Source organism: Talpa europaea, assembly GCF_964194135.1.
Source record: "Talpa europaea genome assembly, chromosome: 14".
NCBI lineage: Eukaryota > Metazoa > Chordata > Mammalia > Eulipotyphla > Talpidae > Talpa > Talpa europaea.
Window position 1 is genome coordinate 4,077,172 of NC_140082.1, and position 19,150 is coordinate 4,096,321.

Sequence of the window (19,150 nt, forward strand, 5' to 3'; positions counted from 1 at the left end):
GGAATGCCTGGGGGAGGGGGCTGCAGGAGCTGGGGTTCAAGGGGCCAGGGCTCCAAGTCAGGACTGTATCCCGTCCCTGCTTCCTGTTCACTGTCTGTTGAGCCCAGAGGAGCCAGAGGGACCGGGTCAGGGTTTGTCAGCCAGAGCTGGGCAGAGACCACTCTCTGGTGAGAACAACAGTCAGTGAGTTTTGGGGACCATCGGCGGCCGTGATCCCATGGAGGGAAGAAGCCCCGTTCTACAGAGGAGGGAGCCACAGGCAGAGGCCAGCAGAGCGCAGGCCAGGGCGTGGCTGGAGTGGACCCTGGGCCCACTCCAGGGTGGACTGAGCCCCGGGGCCTTCTCTCCGGCTCCCCTGTTTACCTAAGTCGGGCTTCTAATATTTGCAACAGCAACAAAAAACAAGGTCAGTGGCAGCACGGAGAAGGGAGGCACGTTCAGGGCAGCTACTCTGTGCCCACAAAAACACACAGAACCCCAGGGAGTGAGCCAAAGCAGAGAAGCAGCGGGCGCCCAGGGCCCTGCCGGGGAGGGCGGGGGAGGGCTGCCCTGCCTTCGGGATGACTCTGAGCTGGGTGGTGACACCCACTTATCAGATGAGAAACTGATAGTGGGGGCAAGCGGGTGGGAAGGTGGGGTTTGAATCCGGGTCTTTATAGTTTTTTTTTTTTTTTTTATAGAGGCATGTCTTTTTTATTTATTTATTTATTATATTTGTTTGTTTGTTCCGTTTATACATGCACTGGGTATAGTCAGAAGCGCGGGAGGGTGAGAGAATTCACCAGAGCCAGAGCGGGGAGCAGAGCAGGCAGAAGGACCGAAGTACACTGCTGAGGGGAGCAGCGGGTGGCAGGAGAGGTCTGCGCACCATGTGGGATCCTCCTCCGCTGGCCGGGGAGCAGCCGGGGATCGAACCGGCGCCGCAGAGGCCGCAGGCAGCCCCGCAACCCAGCGCTCAACCGCTGCGCCACCGGGGAGGCCCTGAATCCGGGTCTTTAAACGCGGGGGGGGGGGGGGGGGGGGGGGGAGGCGAGGACACGAGGACACGCTGGAGACTCTGGGGTAAAGGTGAGGGCAGGCTTCCCAGGAAAGCAGCAGCCTGGGGATGCGGTGTTGGGGGGGGGGGGCACAGATTAAAATAATTGGGCCGTGAGAGGGTTTATCACCCTTATTCCACCCAACAACTCTCCTGTCAGTAGCTCTACTAGGAATTTTGTTTGTGTGCTTATTTAGGGTTTTGCATTTCTTTCCATTAGCGAAGTGCCGAACATATTAAGACACCAGAAGCAGCAATGAAGTGCTAATGAGCTTATAATGATCCTTTGTCCCCACAACAGATTAAATTGAAATTCTCGGAAGCCTGGACTCTGGCCAGGCACAGGCGAGCCACTGGAAAGCAGGCACATTTGTCTTTTCCATCTCTCCCGGTCCAGATCCCGAGATAAGAAGAGGACCAGAACGTCAAAGGGAGGACCGGTCTCCCTCCGGGGTGTCCCCGCCCCTCGGCTCCAGGGGACAGGCTAAGTGTCAAGGAATCCAGCAGCTCCTTCCAAGGACATGCTCTGGGACCACTCACCTCCAGATTCCGAACCCCCAGAGGCCCCCCCCTCTGCTCTCGCCGGTGAAGGCATAGGTGCCCACGCAGGTGACCTGGCTGTCGTGGTTTCCCCGGGTCAGGGGGAGAAGCTTCCACAACTGCCTCAAAGAAACACGAACAGCCGGCAGGCAGAGGGGGCGCCATCACCAGGAGCGACAACAGCGGTGGCCCTTAGTATAGAAGGGCCTGGAGTCCCACATCTCCTCTCCAGCCCTCGGGGGTCCATCTGAGAGGCGGGGGCTGGCCCCGGCCAGGGGTGGAACTGGCTCTGCCTAGGGCAGCTGACGAGATGGGGAAGACAAGAGGGTTTCCAGGCCCCAGCGTCACTAAGAAAAATCCTGAGCTCATAAGCAAAGGACTTTATATGGCGGAAAAGGAAACTGTTAACTTACTGAGTCCTTAGCTCCGGGCTGGGCAATTTACACCCACTAACCTGCCTGGTCCTTACAAGGACCCCGTGAAAGTCCTGAGTCTCACCCCTGTGCCCTCATTTCACAGATGAGGAACATAAAGGCCAGAGATGCAGGATTTTAACGGAGGCTGCACAGCCAGCAGACAGGAGGTCGCAGGCTTGAGCCCATGTCTCCCTGACCTCCAAGTCCGTGTTCTGTGTGCCGCTCGACCACGGGGTTCCCCGGCTTCACCGCAGTGGGGGAGCTCGCCTGGGGGCAGGTGTGGGAGGCGTGGAGAATTGCAGACTGAAAATACGTATTTCAAATAAAACTCTCACTGTTGTTGTGGCACCAACTGCGGAGAGCTGGGCTTGCCCCTTTGAGCAGATGGCAGAGTGAGAGGTGGGCTAAGGAGCCAAGGCGGGCCGGCAGGGCCCTGGGACTGAAAAGGAATCTTTATCTGCCCGGGAATGTGCATGGCCTGGCAGGACGCAGCAGGGACCCTGGACGCGTCCCTTGTACCAGCCCGCAGCCGAGCACAGGCCAGCAGCCGCGGCGGGGTGAGCCCCTCCTACCTTAAGTTGATCACCCACTGGACCACCGAGTGGTCCTGGCCGCCTGCGGTGAAAGCGCAGCTGCCGTCGTAGGACAGGGCCATCCCAGACACCCCGCTCGGGTGACAAATAATCGCAGTTGTCTTGTGTGGGTTCCCGTCCACGGGTAGGATCTGGAGTCCGACCTGAAAGGAACGTGAAATCGAATATTCAGACTCCGACGATGGGCCCCAGGCGGGTGGCCCACCCCTGCGCCTGGGCTGACCCCAGGACTGTTCGCTGGAAGGGCCTCTGTGTCTGGAACGTTCCCCGTGCGCCAAGGCCGCCTTCCCCGTGGCTGGGGTTGGCGCGGGCGGGGTGGCCCCTGGGGAGAGACACACCGGGTGTCTAGCAGGGACACAGAAAGGAAGTGTTCCTCCATCTGTGGACGGGGGCCCAAGGCTTTCCAGAAAATTCTGCTATCCTAAGATTTCGCACTTTCCGACAGAGGTTACTCACTACACGTACGACTAAGGGTAACTGACTTGAGCTTTGGAGGGCTGTCCCGTGCGACCACATCGGGAAGGAAAAGCCCGGAGGGGCTGTACAGGAAGGAGCGGCCGGGCAGCGCCTCCGGGAGTCCGCTCGCCCTCGTCAGGACCTGAGCAGAAAAGCTGACAGGCTGGGAGCGCTGGCCTGACCGGGAGGCCTCCGTCCTGGCCTCTCCCTGTGGGGCTGCCCCTACCTTGTCTCGGTTGATGAACACCAGGTAGCGTTTCTGCAGCTCGAGGGTGCTTCTCACCGGGAGGACCTGCATCTGCTCCATGGGAGAACCAAAAACTGGCCCAAGAAGTGTCTTTCTGCACAAGAGGAAAAAAAAAAAAAAGAAACAACTTTCAAAGCCCACACATCCCAGCTCAGGGCTCAGGACCAGCTGCCCTTCCCCTACCCAAGGGGTTTGAATTCTGAACTCCTGTGGGGGGACTATCTCCAGCGCGCTCGGCTCACGGCATCTGGGGGCAGCACCTGCACCAGGTGCCCCGGGAACTGACTGGGAGAGCGAGCGCCCCCAGGCCCCGGCTCTGCCACTCGCCCTGGACAGCCGGTGGAGGGGGACGTGCCCCAACGTGTGTGTGTGCGCACCCCAACCTGGGGCAAGAAAGATGCTGCAGGGAAAGTGACACATGTTGGCAGGATGTAAGAAAACACCCCAACCCCAATGGTGGGCCAAGAACTAGACGAGTCTTTTGGATTCCAGGCAAAGTACAGGCTGACGTCCCCAGAATGCTCTGGGAACCAGGGTCACGGGCCCGTGCCTGCGGGGTCAGGCTTCTTGGACTCACTCTGCGGTGCTGATGAGGAATCTGATGGGTGGGGGAGGAGGGGAGGGGAGCAGACGTGACCGGAAGGCCAGAGCCGGGTCTCCCAGGAGAGTCGGGGCCTCTGACTGCAGGGCCCTCGCCACTTTGTGTTCTTATTTAACATGAAGCAGAAAGCCCACCCATAGTGCTATGGGGTGGCGCCTTCATCCTCAGTCACCAGGAGTAGGGATATGACTGGAGAATCCCTTTGCATATACTCTAATCTATATGCAATGGCTTTAGGTGAAAACATAAGTTATGTGAATATAATTTTATTTTTTCTTTGAGGTTGGCTGCTGGAGGCCTCCACCTTCAGAGACCCACAACAGCTTTCTTCTTTTCTTTTTTTAATTAAGGATTTATTTATTTATTTATACAAGAACCGGGGTACAGGCCATATTTGCGGGAGGGTGAGAGGAGTCACCGGAGACAGAGTGGGGAGCAGAACAGGCAGACTGAAGAAATACACTGCTGAGGGGAACAGCGGGCGAGACAGGAGAGGTCTGCTCGCCATGTGGGACCCTCGCTGGCCAGCCGGGATCGAACTAGCGCTGCATAGGCTGTGGACAGCTTCACAGCGCGGTGCTCAACCGCCTGCACCACCAGGGGAGGCCCTGAATATAATTTTATATGAAAATATATTTGCGTTTATTGGGCAATGTACATGATCTCATATTCTGTCTTGGCGATGTTCCACATCCACGCAGATATACATGAAATATCTCCATGCAGGGGGTCAGCTGCTCTCTTTTCTTTCCTAAAATCTGCACTGGCTTTCAGAGTCCGGATGAGCCATCATTTCACTAATCCCCTATTAACGGGCCCTTGGCTTGTTTCCATTTTTGAAAAATATTTTCAAACCAGCTATCCTTTTACTTAGGCCTGGCATACTGTGTGGGCACATCTGGGGGCTGCATGATAAGTGCAAGAGAGGGTGACAAAGCACTCTTCCTGCAAGCTGCCCACACATCGCCGTCCCGGGGAAGGTGTCTGTCCCCTCACACGCCTGGAGTGCCCGGTGACCCATCACCGTTATCTCTGCTCCTCTCTGCGTCTCTGCTCTACTGTGAGCATCTGCTCAGAGGTTTACAGGCCTTCTCCTGTGAGTTGTCCCTTCATGTTATTTTCAATGCTTTTAATGAGCCCATTTCAAAATCCTTTTGGATTTGTCATGAAGAAACTGTACCTTCCCGGTTAAATTGTGGTTTTGTTAGGGGGAAGTGATGTCCTGAGTTAATCCCATACAGGCTTTGTGGACCCCACCCCCACTCCAGACTAAAGCCATCAAGACTCTGGGAAAGACAAATCCCATCACCACCAAGGGAGGGTGGCTGGGACCTGAGGGTGGAGTTGGGCAGCCAGGTTGGATATAAAAAAACCAAACACGTGGGCCTTGGGCTCTCTGGCTCGCGATCGCTCGCCTCCTGGCTTCACCGCTCCTGGCTGGCGGCCAACTCTGAGAGCGCCATTTTGGGATTCCTGATCGGCGGATCGGGTAGGACTCATTTAAAACTTTGTCTCCCACTTTTCTCCCAGAGCTGTACATTTCCTCATTTCCCCTTCCCTTGTAAATAAACCTTTTATTAACCTTTCACGTGTGCCTGCAGTAGAGCATTGATAAGTCCTTTTAAGCGCGCGGGTGAGGACCCACAGTCAGGCACGCCGTTTTGTATCGGGGTTGCTCTACAACAGTTTCAATGCTTTGTTATTCCTATAACTTAAAAATGCTTCATGGGGGCTCCCCTGGTGCAGGAGTTAAAGTCTCAACGTTATGGAGCTGTATCACCAGCTGCTGCTGCCTGAGTTCGATCCCCAGCCAGGGAGATACCCACATGGCGCAGCAGACCTCTCCTGTCTCTCCGCTGCTCCCCTCAGCAGTGGGTTTCAGAAGATCTGCCTGTTCTGCTCCCCACTCTGTCTCTGGTGAATCCTCTCACCCTCCACATCTCTGGCCTGTACCCCAGCTCATTTATGCATAAATAAATAAAAATAAATCTTAAAAAAAAATAAACAATTGTGCAGGATTTCTCTCCCGTGCCTGTCAGATAACACAACATTTCTCAGTCATTTTTCCTGGTGCCCTTCTGGGAAGAACTGTTTTAAAAAAAAAGTCTGCTCTTTTGTTTTTTGTACCTAGTTTACAGTTCCCAAAATTGATCTTCCTCAAGCCCCGAGCCAGTTCTACTGAAGGTTCTGCTTTCCCTGTCCCAGGCGGGGTCGAGGAAGCGCTCATTTCCTGTTCCTCACTGCTCTTTCCAGCCACACCAGCCTGATAGCAAGGTCCTCACAGGCCCTTCAGTTGGACTTGATTCACACGCCCAGCTCCAAGTTCGTGGGAATGTCCGGGTGCTTACCTGCACATTTTGGTGGTAGAGTTGAAAAGTTTCACTTTGTAGCCGCTGTTGCAAATGAGCAGGAAGAGCTCCTTGGTGAGCGGAGGGTACCAGGTCATGCAGGTGGGGTAGTTGCCCTGGTCGGTTCGGTGGATGTCCAGGACTTCCAGGTGGTCTTTGCAGCTCTTGGAAAGGTTATACTCGATCTGCAGGAGAGCCCAGATGGACACGAATGAGGATGGAGCTGAATGACGTCAGTCAGCAGCTATTCTTGGGACAACACCCAGCCTTCGAAGAAAAGACTTGTCTGGGCCCTAACCCTAATAAACCACCATCACGGAGTTCTCATTATGAGCAAGGCAAGGAGCCCAGGGCTCAAAAATCCTCGCACGATTTAAGGCCAAGTGTGCCAGATCGACAGCTAACGGGAGTCAATGGTGGAAAACCGAAAGCTTCTCCTCGAAGATCAGGAATAAGACAACATTGTCCTCTCTCACCACTGTCATTCAACACAGTATTAGAAGTGCTAGCCAGAGCAATTAGGCAAGGCAAGGAAATCAAAGGAATCCAGATTAGAAAAGAAGTAAAATCATTACTATTTGCAGATGACATAATAGACACAGAAAACCCAAAGACTCCACTAAAAAGCTATTTCATTACTGAGAAAAAATTCTAACAGCACAGTATAAGGTTATAGGGATAAACCCAAATGTATTGGGAGAAAAAACTTTTAGTCAGTCAGCACAGGAAAGTGGCAGCCTACAAAATCAATATACAAAAAGTCTGTTGCATTTAACATACAAACAATAAAATAGAAGACAAAGAGGGGCCTCCCTGGTGGCCTAAGGGTTGAGTATCAGCCTGTCACCGCTAAGGCTTGAGTTCTATGCCCAACCAGGGAGCTGACCCACATATGGCACCGCAGACCTCTCCTGTCTCACCTGCTGCTCCCCTCAGCAGTGGATTTCAGTAAATCTGCCTGTTCTGCTCCCTACTCTGCCTCTGGTGAATCATCTCAACCCCCTGCACCTATGGCCCATACCCCAGTTCTTCTATGCAAAAATTTTTTTTAAAAAGGAGGGGGGGAAGTACCTGGAAATAAACTTAACAACTTTCCGTGGCACAGAAAAACCTGTACAATAAAAACTGTAAGACACTGTTAAAAGAAATAGTAGACACACATGGAAATATATTCCCTGCCTCTGGACTGGAAGAATTAACATTGTTAAAATGGCCACCCTACCCAACACAATATACAAATTTAATTCAATCTCTATCAAAATTCCTACAGCATACTACTGGAAATCAACATTACTGAAATTTGTACGGAATCACAAAAAACCCTGAACAGTCAAAGCAATCCTGAGAAAAAAGAATAAAGGAAATAGTACATGCCCTGATTTCAAACTATACTACAAAGCTACAGTAATCATAACTGTATGGTATTAGAATAAAAAGAGATGGACAAATCAATGGACTAGAACTGAGAGCCCAGAAGTAAACCCACACTTAGTGAAAGTTAACGTACAACAAAGGAGCCAAGAGCATACAAAGGAGAAAGAAAAGTCTCTCTAGCAAATGGTGTTGGGAAAATTGGACAGCCAAAAAGAAAGAAACTAAGCTATCATCTCCCATTGCATACAAAAACTAATTCAAAATGGATTAAAGACTTGGATGTAAGACATGAAACCATAAAATACATTGAAGAAAATATAGGCAATACACTCCATGACACGGATCTCAGGGATGTTTGGGAGGACTGGGGTACCACTGCAAGGGGAGCAAAGGCAAAAAGAGACAGCGAACTCAAAGGCCATTACATGCTGAAAGAAACTATCATCAAACAAAAAGATATCCTCCTGAGTGGGGGAAACTATTTGCACATCATCCAGCTGACAAGGGACTAATAACCAAGGAATAGAAAAAAATTCATACAACTCAACAACAAGAAAACAAAAACCCAATTAAAGATCTGATTGGACATTTCACCAAAGAAGACGCATGGATGACCAGCAGGCACATGAAAAAACCATCACATATTACCAGGGAAATGCAAATCAAAACCGCAGTGAGATACCACCTCCCGCCTCTGAGAACGGCCTACCATGAAAAGACCAGAAACAACAAGAGTTGATGTGGGTGGGAGAAATTGAGTTCTTGTGCACAGGCCGGTGGGAATGTAAGTGCCCCCCACCGCCCCCCACCGCCAAGAACAGTAGGAGGCTTCTCAAAACATTAAGAGTGGATCTACCGTACAAGACAGCAATTCCACTCCTAAATGTCTATAGAAGAATACAGAAACACCATACGGAAGGATATACACACGCCTGCCTTTCACCGTAGTACTGTTTACAATCGTCAAGTCATGGAAGCAACTGAAGTGGCGAACTACAGACGAGCGGGTGAAGATGCGGTATTCACACACATGCCGTGGAATACTACCCAGCAATTAACAAAGAGGATGAAATTTTACTATTTGCAATAATATGGATGGAACTGGAGGGGATTATGCTAAGCTAATAAGTCAGAAGGAGAAAGATAAATGCCAGATGATGTCACGCATGGGCGGCGTGTAAGAGAAAGCAAGGGAAATAAAACCAAACAAAACAATTCGTTGGATTCTGACTGCAGAACTGAAGCTTCCAGAGAGGGTGGGAGGGTGGGAGGAAACGTAGAGGGGCCCAGCGGGCTGTGGCGTTGGACTGTTGGTACGTCGGTGGTGGACTTGTACTCCCAAAACATACACAGCTTTGTAAACCACTGTTACTTCAAATAAACAAACAAACACCCCATTTAATCCTCATGAGGCACCTGAAAATTGCGTTGCTGCACCTATTTTATAGACGAGGAGACAGATGCTCAGAGAGTTTCACCGGTTTGCTCAAGGTCACACAGCTAAGAAGTGGCTGAGTGGGAATTCCAGTGTGGGGCCAACTGACTCCAGACCCTGAACTCTTGCAGTTATGGTCCTGGCTTCACTTACCCGCTTGCTGGGAACGCTTCAAGGGGAGCACGTCACTCATGTCAAAAGCTCAGCACTTGACCGTCATAATTTAGCAGCCTGCTGAGTTTCACCCCCAGGTAGGTTTTGCTGACAGACCAGGGTGGGTGGATGCATGGACGGGTAGATGGGCGGACGGATGGAGCAAGGAAGCGGAGGGGAGGGAGGAGGTTCGGGCGGACAGGGAACCCAGACCGGGCTGTACCACCCCACTGGCCACTGTCTCTCCCTCGCCTGCCCTCACACCCTCGGAAGCAGCCTGGCCCTGACCCCAAACACAAAGACAGGGTCCGTGAGGCCCACCTCTCTAAAGGCGAGGGCGGCCGAGTTTTCTGTGCTGACGGGAACACCTCCCCTTGCTGTTTCTGCCGCCCCCCAGAACCCTCCTCATTCCGGGTGTGAGTCCCCATGCGGCGTCACAGCCACGTTAAAGCAAAATGCCCATTCAGGGAGATTTATGTGATTTCATTTTTTCCAACACACACACATACACACACACTCTCACACACTCACACACACACTCACACACCGTGGGTCCAGTTCCAAGCCAGAGGCCCGGGATTTAACAAGAATGGGACAAATGCGGTCCGGGTGACCAGGCAGGGGTGGGGGTGGGGAGCAGGGGACAGTGGGGGGGGCCGCTGCGGGGCAGCTTACCAACAGTCTGTCCCTCCCCAGGCTTAGCAGCCTGGAGTCGTTGCTGTCCAGGTGAACCCCAAACAGGAGGCTGCGGATGCTTTTGCGATGAGAACAAAGTCTTGCCAGATACTCCCAGACTCTCTGTCCCTTTTTGACCACCACCTTGTAAACGGCCACAGTGAAACTTACATCCTGAATAGGAGCCAAAGAGCAGCAGTTGTTCCTTTTAAAGTTCTGTGACTTGGGCCTCCCCGGTGGCGCAGTGGTTGAGCGCCGGGTTGCGAAGCTGCCGCAGCTGGTTCGATCCCCGGCTGCTCCCCGGCCACCAGAGGAGGGTCCCACATGGCGCGCAGACCTCTCCTGCCGCCCGCTGCTCCCCTCAGCAGGTACTTCGGTCCTTCTGCCTGTTCTGCTCCCTGCTCTGGCTCTGGTGAATTCTCTCACCCTCCCGCGCTTCTGACTGTACCCCGTGCATGTATAAATAAATAAATAAATCTTTAAAAAAAAAAATAAAGTTCTGTGACTTTAGAGTCATCATGATGCTAATTTTGCTTTTAGAATATTTACCCAAAAAGAAATCTCAGTCTACCAAGGTGGTAAAATGCACCCATTTTACAGATGAGAAAACGAAGGTTAGAAGCAGACAGCGCTCAAAGGTGCGGGGTCGGGGGAAAGTATTTCTTATTCTCCTGTCCCCATCTCACCCCTGCTCTGCTGACGCCCTAAACCCTGCCTCTGCTGACCTTCATCCTCCTCCTGTCTCTTTGTCTTGCTACATAAAATTTAAAAAGTGTGAGGTTTTTTCCTCCATAAAAGCAAGAGGGCTGAGAGCAGAACAGGTGGGAGAGCAGGTGAGACCAGCCTGAGTCTGCGGAGAGACAGGAAGCAGCAGGGAGGACAGAACGAGCCCCCGCGGAGACAGGAGCCGCCAGAGGGACAGCTCAGCCCAGAACTGGCAGGCAGGAGAGGGGAGGCGTCTACGGACATCATTTGCCTGGAGCCTTTCACCTCCTGGTCCTTCCTCCTTTTAGCACGGCTTTCTTGGGCCTTTATCCACATGCCGCACAACCCGCCCAGCTAATTACAATTCAGCGGCTCTTAGTAGGGCCACAGAGTCGCACACCCCTCAGCACAACATCAGAGCATTTTCCTCATCCCCTTTCTCTGCGGAAGGCCCGTGTCCAGAGCAGGCCTCCCCCCAGGGCTGACCAGGTCACTGAGCCTGGACATCCATCCGCGGGACACTTACAGCCGTCGCCATGTACTGGGAGTCATGGGAGAAGCTGATGTGGGTCACGCTGGTTCTGGAATATTTGAAAGGCTCTGGAATGCTGTTTTCTAAGGACATTGCATCGAGAATGGAAACAGTCCCCTCTGTGAAGCCAACCCCAAGAAGGGCGCCTGCAATCACAAGCCAAGAACAAGGCTGGAAAGGACTGCTCTCCTTCGAGAAACTTCCACTGTCTGCCCGGCCTTGTTCTAGGTCTGTGGACACGGCCACAACCACGACAAGACGGGAGAAGAAATGGCACTGAGAGCAAGCCCCCCTGGCTGCTGGTGCTGGCCCAGAGGGCACGGCAGGGAAGGGAAACTTCCGGACCACGGCGCCTGCTGGCCAGCTTCCCTCTGGGCACCAAGATGGGCCCATCAAATGGAAATACCTTCAGGGTTGTAGGTCAGGCTCTGGACGCCAAGCCTCCTCTCAAACACCCTGCTGAAAAGGTACTTTTTCTTTTCATAGTCCCACACTTTGATCATGCCACAGAAACTCCCAACGGCGAGGAAGGGTTGATACGGGTGGCAGGAGATGGCACAAATGGCATCCTTGGGCTCGACAAACAGCTTCTCCAGCTTGGACCCATCTGCTGTTAAGTGGTACACGGTCGCATCCGTCGTCCCAATGATCAGGTTCCTGGAGCCGAGGGGAGACCCGGCGGTGTCAGCGTCTGCAGGGAAGGGGGCGAGCCAGCTACTCTGCTGGCAATCACACACGAACCGCCTCTGTCGTCTGTCATTTACTGACACTATTAACCCAATGTCTCCGAAAATATACCACCCATACCCCACAGCCTCCATTTGCAAGTGAAAAAGCCCACATTTCTACATGTAAATTGAGTCATTAAGTATGCAGATGGACAGTCAGTTGTACAATTAGCTAATCTGTGCATGCAAATATTCATTTGTGTATGCAAATATGGAGTTTGGTGCACACATACAGATGTGCCTGCAAAGACTGCAAGGGTAATTAAGCAGGCTCACAGATAATTCAGTCTCGAAATGTTATGGCTATTAATTATCGAATGCCTTTAACCGCAGTGGCTGGGACAGACTGGGCCAGGGAGAAAGAGCCCCAGCTACCTAGGGAGGATTCTGCTGCAGCAGAGGGGAGAGCTCAGGGCTCAGCTGTCTCCTGCCCCTCCAGATTCTTTTTTTTTTTTTTTAAAGATTTATTTATTTATACAAGCACTGGGTACAGCCAGAAGCGCGGGAGGGCGAGAGAATTCACCAGAGCCAGAGCGGGGAGCAGAGCAGGTAGAAGGACCGAAGTACACTGCTGAGGGGAGCAGCGGGCGGCAGGAGAGGTCTGCGCGCCATGTGGGACCCTCCTCCGGTGGCTGGGGAGCAGCCAGGGATCGAACCGGCGGCGCTGCAGAGGCTGCGGGCAGCTTCGCAACCCAGCGCTCAACCGCTGCGCCACCGGGGAGGCCCCCCTCCAGATTCTTAACGTGGAAATAATGTTTAATTTAAACCAAATCATTAAATAGCCATTATGAACAGCCAAGGAGTTCCATGCAAAACCAGGTACAGGGCTGGCTAGGGAGCCAGCGCTGCCTGTTCCATGCCCCAGGCGCGGGCTGAAAGAAGACATCAGCCCCTCTCAACCGCGCAGGGGCCAGGTCGACTAACCACTTACCTGATGATGAAAAGGTCACCTTTCAAAGTGCAGTCCGGAGGATAGTTGGACTTTTCAGTGGGGGGCTTGGCAGGCCTCTTTGAAAAGGACAGGGTTTTGATGGGGCTCAGCTTGAACTGGCTGTACCAGTTAACGATGGACAGGGTGTGGTCGTAGAACTTAATGGTACCCTTGATGTCGCCAGTGACAATGTAGCTGCAATGGACAATAGCACCCGCTTGTTAGGTAATAGTGAAAGTCCTACCGAAGCCAAGCCTCAGAGGAGATAAGAAATTCGCCCAAGGGGTTGGGTTTGCCAGTGAAAATCCACTTAATTTCAGATAAGGAATGAGTAATCGCTTCGTGTAAGTACATCCCAAGTCTTGCATGGGATACACTTATCCCAAGAGACCGTCTCAGGGCCACAGGGCAGGACCATGCAGGGGATCCGGGCGTGGACACAAGGCCCAGGCTCTCTGCCCTCCTTGACACTGCCCTCCAGGGTCAGCCACCTGCAGTGGCCTTGGGCAGTGATCGACATCCTTGCTGCAGATGACAGCTCAGTCCCGAAAACCCCCGGGCTGGCAGTGGGGGACAAGTCACTCTACAGGAAGGCGGTGCTGTTAGAGGATCATAAAACCCTGCTGGTCATCACAGCCAAAGGCAGAACCACGTGACAAAATGGCTTTTATTTCCAGTCGCCTGATACATCCCAAATAGGCATTAAAAAAAAAAAAAAAGACCCTGACATAATTCCAATCCTGGGGGAGGTGGTGGATGAATCCTCTCTCTAATTAACCAGCCAGGCAGGCGGGCAGTCCTGGCTAGACCATCTCCCACCGCCCTCTGCTGGACAGAAACGGCAAAGCCGGCCAAATATTTTCAGAGACCTTGGTCTTGGGCTCCCTGGTCTGGGAGGGTTTTACTTAACCTGAAGAGAGAAGAACCAGGTCCTCACCGGGTCCTAAGCACCAACTAATTAAAACTTGATGTCATCATCAATGCATCAATGGCTACTCTACTGCTGTCTCTTCCACCCCTGAGTGAGGATGACAATTTGCATTTCTTCTGCAAGCACATTCTAGGGCCGCACTGCTCCCTGCACTTCTAGAAGCAGGAAAGCAACCGGCACAGCACAGTCAACCAACGTCTCGTCCTGAGGCAAGTTCTCTGCTGCTTTCCCAAACTTCCCTCACACGCTAGTAAGGACTGCTACTTCCCTAGAACCGTGCTGAGAGTGTCATATGGCACAGAGGAAACATGGGCACCATGCTAACAAGAAGCAGGTCTAACGCACCGGTGCTGACTCAGCGGATTCACATCCCAAGGCAGAGTCTGTAGGAAGTCGGGGCCTACAATACACTCTTAGTTTCTACAAGGTTCCGGGTGGGTTTGCACCGGCAGCTGTACATGGTCAGATGTCACGTGGCTACATACCGAGAGGCGAGGCGTGTGGTTGCATGCCAAGGAGTAAGAAAGGATCAGTAGCCATGGGCCCCCCCCAGGTCCAGTCTGCCTCAGGGTGGCACATGATCTCACATGAACCAAGATTCATACCGGGGACTAAGTTGCATCCCAGGAACTGAGCAAAAAGCTGTTACTAAGACCCCCAGGCTGCTCGTCTCGGGTCACCATGCTTCGGGAGTTTCACAAGCCCTGTTTCACTAAATCCTCATCTACTCACTCCGGGGTGGAGAGCGCTGTTAGGCCCGTTTTACGTGAGGAAAAATGGACTTCCAGAAAGTTAAGTAAGGCCCTCTCCCAGCATCGCTCAAAAGAAGGGGTGCATCTGGAACCTGAGTTTCTTTCTACCCGAGGCTTTGAAGGATCCCCTCTCCACATCCAACAAGAGTTCGTGGACTTGCCAAAGCTTTGCTGGACCTCACCTTTTCACAGCAGGTAAATGTTATTTGCAATCGAGAAAACACCATAGGTCTTCATGCCATTTTCTAAAATTTAGCGTATATCCAATTTAGGATGAAAAATAAGTCTCATTAGCACAGAAGGAAAATACCAGTGACTGTTTCACCAACACAAAGGGATTTTTTTAAGTCACGCAAGCAAATGATGAAAAACAAAACACACCCGAGCCATTCAGTACAAATCAGAACGTAAACAGAAGCACCCCCACCCCTAGCTCTGAGTTCTTTTCCTCAGAGGTGTCTCCAGCTCGCTAGAAACAGCCTGTGCGCTTACAAAACACCTGTGTGCGCCCAGAGGCGCTATGGCACTTTCATCGTCATCTGCAGCTACACTTTATTCGCGTTAATTACCTATCGACTGTGGTCAGCACGGTGATACCTTCTTTCTGCAAATGGACCAGCTTACACGGTTTGATGCTGGGGGTGCCTGCGGCGGGGGTGGCCGAGGGCGGGGGGCGGTAGATGGCCCAGACAACCAGCTTCCCTTCCATGGTGGCCGAGAGTATTTGTGTTTGATTCAAATGAAAGACCGATTGGCTGAATCTTCCCACGAGCTTGTTGAAGGTCTGTTTGAAAAGACAGGGATGAGTTGCCATTGGTGATACTTACAAAACAAAAACATTTATCAACATGGTGTCTCATGACATCACACTGAAATACAGTAGGAAAAAAGATCAAGTTTTTTTTTAAAAAAAAAGTCACTATAAAACCCTGCCCTGTGGATTGTCTTGGTCCGGGCAGCTCCGAACCCCTGAAGGTTCGCTGAGGGCACGTGGAGAGAGGCCCTGCGCTGCGTTAGTCAAGTGCTCGGCTTAAAGGAGATGCCATGGGCAGTGGCTGCTCGCACCTGCTCCCCTTCTCCTACTGAGGTTTCAGGGGCTGGCCAAGGAGCTGGTGTCTGTTGTGAGCAAAAGCATGCTCTGGTCGCCTTTGGAGCATAAATTATTTTCCATCAGTAGAAGTTAAGGCTGTCCCTCGAAATGCCTGAGGCTCTCATCAAACCTGCGCTATGTGAAACACAGCGTGAGACCGTCCTTAGACACAGTCTCAGGGATGATGTAGAGAACGCAGCCGGAACAGTGAGTGAAGCCGTCCAGCGGATGTTTGTTGAATGACTAGGTGGGGGTTAAAAGCCCCCTGGCATATGATCCAGGGGATCTGCTGCCTGGTTCACCAGGTAGGCAGAGGAGCTCCCTGGGTCTACCTGCCTCTTCTGAGTTGAAGGCAGAGAGGCCAGCAAAATTGCAGCATCAAGTTGGCACCATTACACTCTCAAACTGCAGCCCATGCTCATCATCTGAGATTCTGAGTTTGTGGATCTGCCCACTTGCAAAATTTAAGTGCAGCCCACAGCAGTCCTCAGGACACTCACACCCTCTGGAGACATGAGCAGGTCGTGCAGAGAGGTAGAAGGCCGACCTGCCTGACTGCCCGTCCCAGCGAGGTCAGAGGGAGCCACCCTCCATGTCAGCCCTGGCATCCTGAACAAGCCACCTGCTCGTGGGCTGTTGAGTGCCATGTCATTTGCCCGTTGGGGGTGCTTTTTGTTGGTGGTTTTGGCATTTACATTGGCTCCCAAATGCGGCACTGAGATGTTGCCTAGTGTTCCTTGGCAGGGAGAGCCATGAGGCGCCCCACAGAGGGGACCCCAAGTATCTGCAGGCCTTGCTCCCACACTGTGGTCTTCAGACCTCAGCAAAGCACGTTCTGCAGCAAGCATCCGGGTCACAATTGCGCACGGAGAAGGGGTGGCAGGAACCTCCTCTGCTCTCCAGGAGCAGGAGCGGGGCCGGCTGCTTCAGCCGCAGCCACGCGTGACAGGACCGACCACATTTATTCCTTAGTACTTTGAATTACGGAAAACAGAGTCTGCAGACGAAACAATCTTGCCTTGTGTACAGTCCATGGGTCTCATCTTTTTGTTCCTCCCCCTTTGATCAAGTGCTCTTAAAGCATAAACCCCTATAAATCGCACCAACAGGGAAGAAAGCCAGCAGAAAACCCATCCTAGGGCGCTTGGCCTGGGCAGGCGACCCGTGAGTCACTCGCATAAAGGTAATGAGGCAGGAGAGAAAACTGGCTCCACTTCAGACACCATGAGCGAGGCGAGGTGGCCCCCACGGGGCCGTGCACCCACTTTTCTCCTGGCTCCTTACCATCAAAATCCCCAATATCGCTTGTTGTGACCCTGAAAACCAAGCAGCTTAAAAGGGACCCCCTCGTGTTCAAACACTCCCTCACGCCACTCCAGAGTCACGTTCACGCTGTCATTGGCACTCATACGTTCCAACAGTCACCTTCTTGCCTGTTTTTCTCCTGGTGGTCAACTTTCTTTTCCATGATTTGATTTTTAACAGCACGTCCGTTATTTTCAACTGACAGTTCAATGGGGCAAAGGACCTAAGTCAAATTTCTAATTATTTCCCAAGAGCTGAGCATCTTGGCCTGTACAGCGACTCCAGGCCCCCAGGCTGCACGCACACAGCTCTTCCCCATGAAGCTGACATGTAACCTCACACCGGGCATACTCACTTTTTCTGTTAAAACTGGAGCGCTGTGGAAAAGTATGCCTTTCTTTTCGTTCTGGTAAGTACAGGAAAACATAATCACAGTTAAAGAAAAGACCTGGTTTGCCAAAAAGCTACGTAACAACAAAATAAAAACAAATGCACATGAGGGCGAGGGCTTTGCCACCCCCACTAGTAAGAGAACCTACTGCTCCAGGAGTGTCTAGAACATTTGGAAAGAAAAGCAACCCCTGGGGGCCTCCCTGGTGGCACAAGGGATTAAGTCTCAGCACTATCAGGCTATCGCCAGCCACTGCAGCATGAGTTCGATCTTCAGCCAGGGAGCTACCCACATGGCGAGGCAGACCTCTCCTGTCTCCCCGCTGCTCCCCTCAGCAGTGTATTTCATTCATTCTGCCTGTTCTGTTCCCCACTCTGACTCTGGTGTATCCTCTCACCACCCCTCCCCGCATCTCATGCCTACACCCCAGTTCTTGTATGCATAAATAAATACAAATAAATCTTTAAAAAAATAAAAAATTAAAAATGAATGAAACTTAAAATATCTGCCTCTGATTTAATAGGCTAATTTTCAGTGGGACTAAATAAACAGGACACTTAAATAAAAATATTTCAATATGTTGTTATTGCTTCCTAGCGGGTACTTTCATTGTTATATGACTAAAACATCTGTGCTCAGAGAAAGAACGCACACTTGAACCCATGTTAAAAAGAAACAAAATAGGACCTCCCGGGTGGCACAAGGGTTAAGACGTAACTTATAAAGCTGCCCGTGGCCTCTGCAGCACGAGTTTGATTCCCAGCCAGACAGGGAGCTACCCACATAGGGCAGCAGACCTCTCCTGTCTCTCCCGCTGCTCCCCTCAGCAGTGTAGTTCAGTCAGTCTGCCTGTTCTGCTCCCCACTCTGTCTCTGGTGGATCCTCTCCCACCCTGCACCCCTGGCCTGTACCCCAGCTCTTGTATGCATAAATTAAATCTTTTAAAAAAATAAAATAAAACAAATAGTTCTACTTACCCACATGTAATATATCGCCTGTGTTTTACTATTGCTCACCAATTCTTTGTTATTTGCTGGATTAAAAGTGAGATAGTTCTGCAATATAAAGTATGGAAAGTATTGTGATAAATTTACTGCTTCTCTCTGGCTGAATAATATTTTTAACTGATATAAATATCTGAGTGGGAATATAAAATAACAAAGACATGGCATTTGCCAAACAATAGGAACGGAGCTGAAACCCTGAGTGCTGAAATTACTCGCAGCATTCCCCTCCCAGTCTCATCGATTGTAACTCCTCCTGGTCTGCAAAACTGGAGCAAGCGCGAGGAGCCCAGCAGTCCCCCATAACCTCTTCTTTGTCCTTTTCAACAAAGGCCGCTGTGTGCGCTGCTCTAAATCTGACAGGGCCCGGGACAGCCTGGCAGGAGCGCAGAGCCTGGAAGAGGCTGTGCTCCCCGCCAAGGTGAGCGGCCGGAGCGCCCGGCTCCCGTCCCAAAAAATCAGCCCTGTGGACAGGAGAGAAATGAGAGCAAGTGAAGTGCAGAGACGAAGCGATGACAACGAATGTCGGGGCGTCCGGGGGAGACGCGGCCTGCAGCGGGAGGGGTAGCGTCTCCCCCTCACGCCATGGGCAGCGGGAGCTACCCCCAAGAGCCTGAGGAGGAGGAAGAAGCGCCAGGAGCCTGAGGAGGCCGGGGGCCGCCAGCCCAGGGCGGACTACACGGCCTCGGCCTCAGGCTGAGTCCAAACAAGGCAAAGCCACGCGGCAGAGCCCAGGAGCGAATTCCAGCTCGAGACCCGCCACCAGTGGCGCTCAAGCGAGGTGACCGGCCGCTTCCAGACAGGCCGAACCAAGAAAAACGAAGGGAGACAGTGTGGAGGGAGATGTGTGTCTCCAGAGGAGACAGAAAGAAAAGCGAGGGGTGCATGGCACGAAATTGGGGGCAGC

At 52.1% G+C, this 19,150-nt stretch overlaps 1 protein-coding gene across 1 annotated transcript in view; it reads right to left on the reverse strand.

Moving 5' to 3' along the window:
- The window catches only part of CFAP251 (cilia and flagella associated protein 251), a gene marked incomplete at both ends in the record, with an annotated part of 49,016 nt that overhangs the window by 16,584 nt on the left and 13,282 nt on the right, over nucleotides 1-19,150 (reverse strand). Inside the window, 10 exons of the mRNA XM_084253180.1 lie at nucleotides 2,565-2,728; nucleotides 3,268-3,382; nucleotides 6,238-6,422; nucleotides 9,875-10,048; nucleotides 11,106-11,257; nucleotides 11,518-11,768; nucleotides 12,771-12,965; nucleotides 15,023-15,237; nucleotides 17,204-17,254; nucleotides 18,217-18,294. Coding sequence (XP_084109306.1) covers nucleotides 2,565-2,728; nucleotides 3,268-3,382; nucleotides 6,238-6,422; nucleotides 9,875-10,048; nucleotides 11,106-11,257; nucleotides 11,518-11,768; nucleotides 12,771-12,965; nucleotides 15,023-15,237; nucleotides 17,204-17,254; nucleotides 18,217-18,294 — 1,580 coding nt within the window. The remainder of the gene's footprint in view (nucleotides 1-2,564; nucleotides 2,729-3,267; nucleotides 3,383-6,237; nucleotides 6,423-9,874; nucleotides 10,049-11,105; nucleotides 11,258-11,517; nucleotides 11,769-12,770; nucleotides 12,966-15,022; nucleotides 15,238-17,203; nucleotides 17,255-18,216; nucleotides 18,295-19,150) is intronic.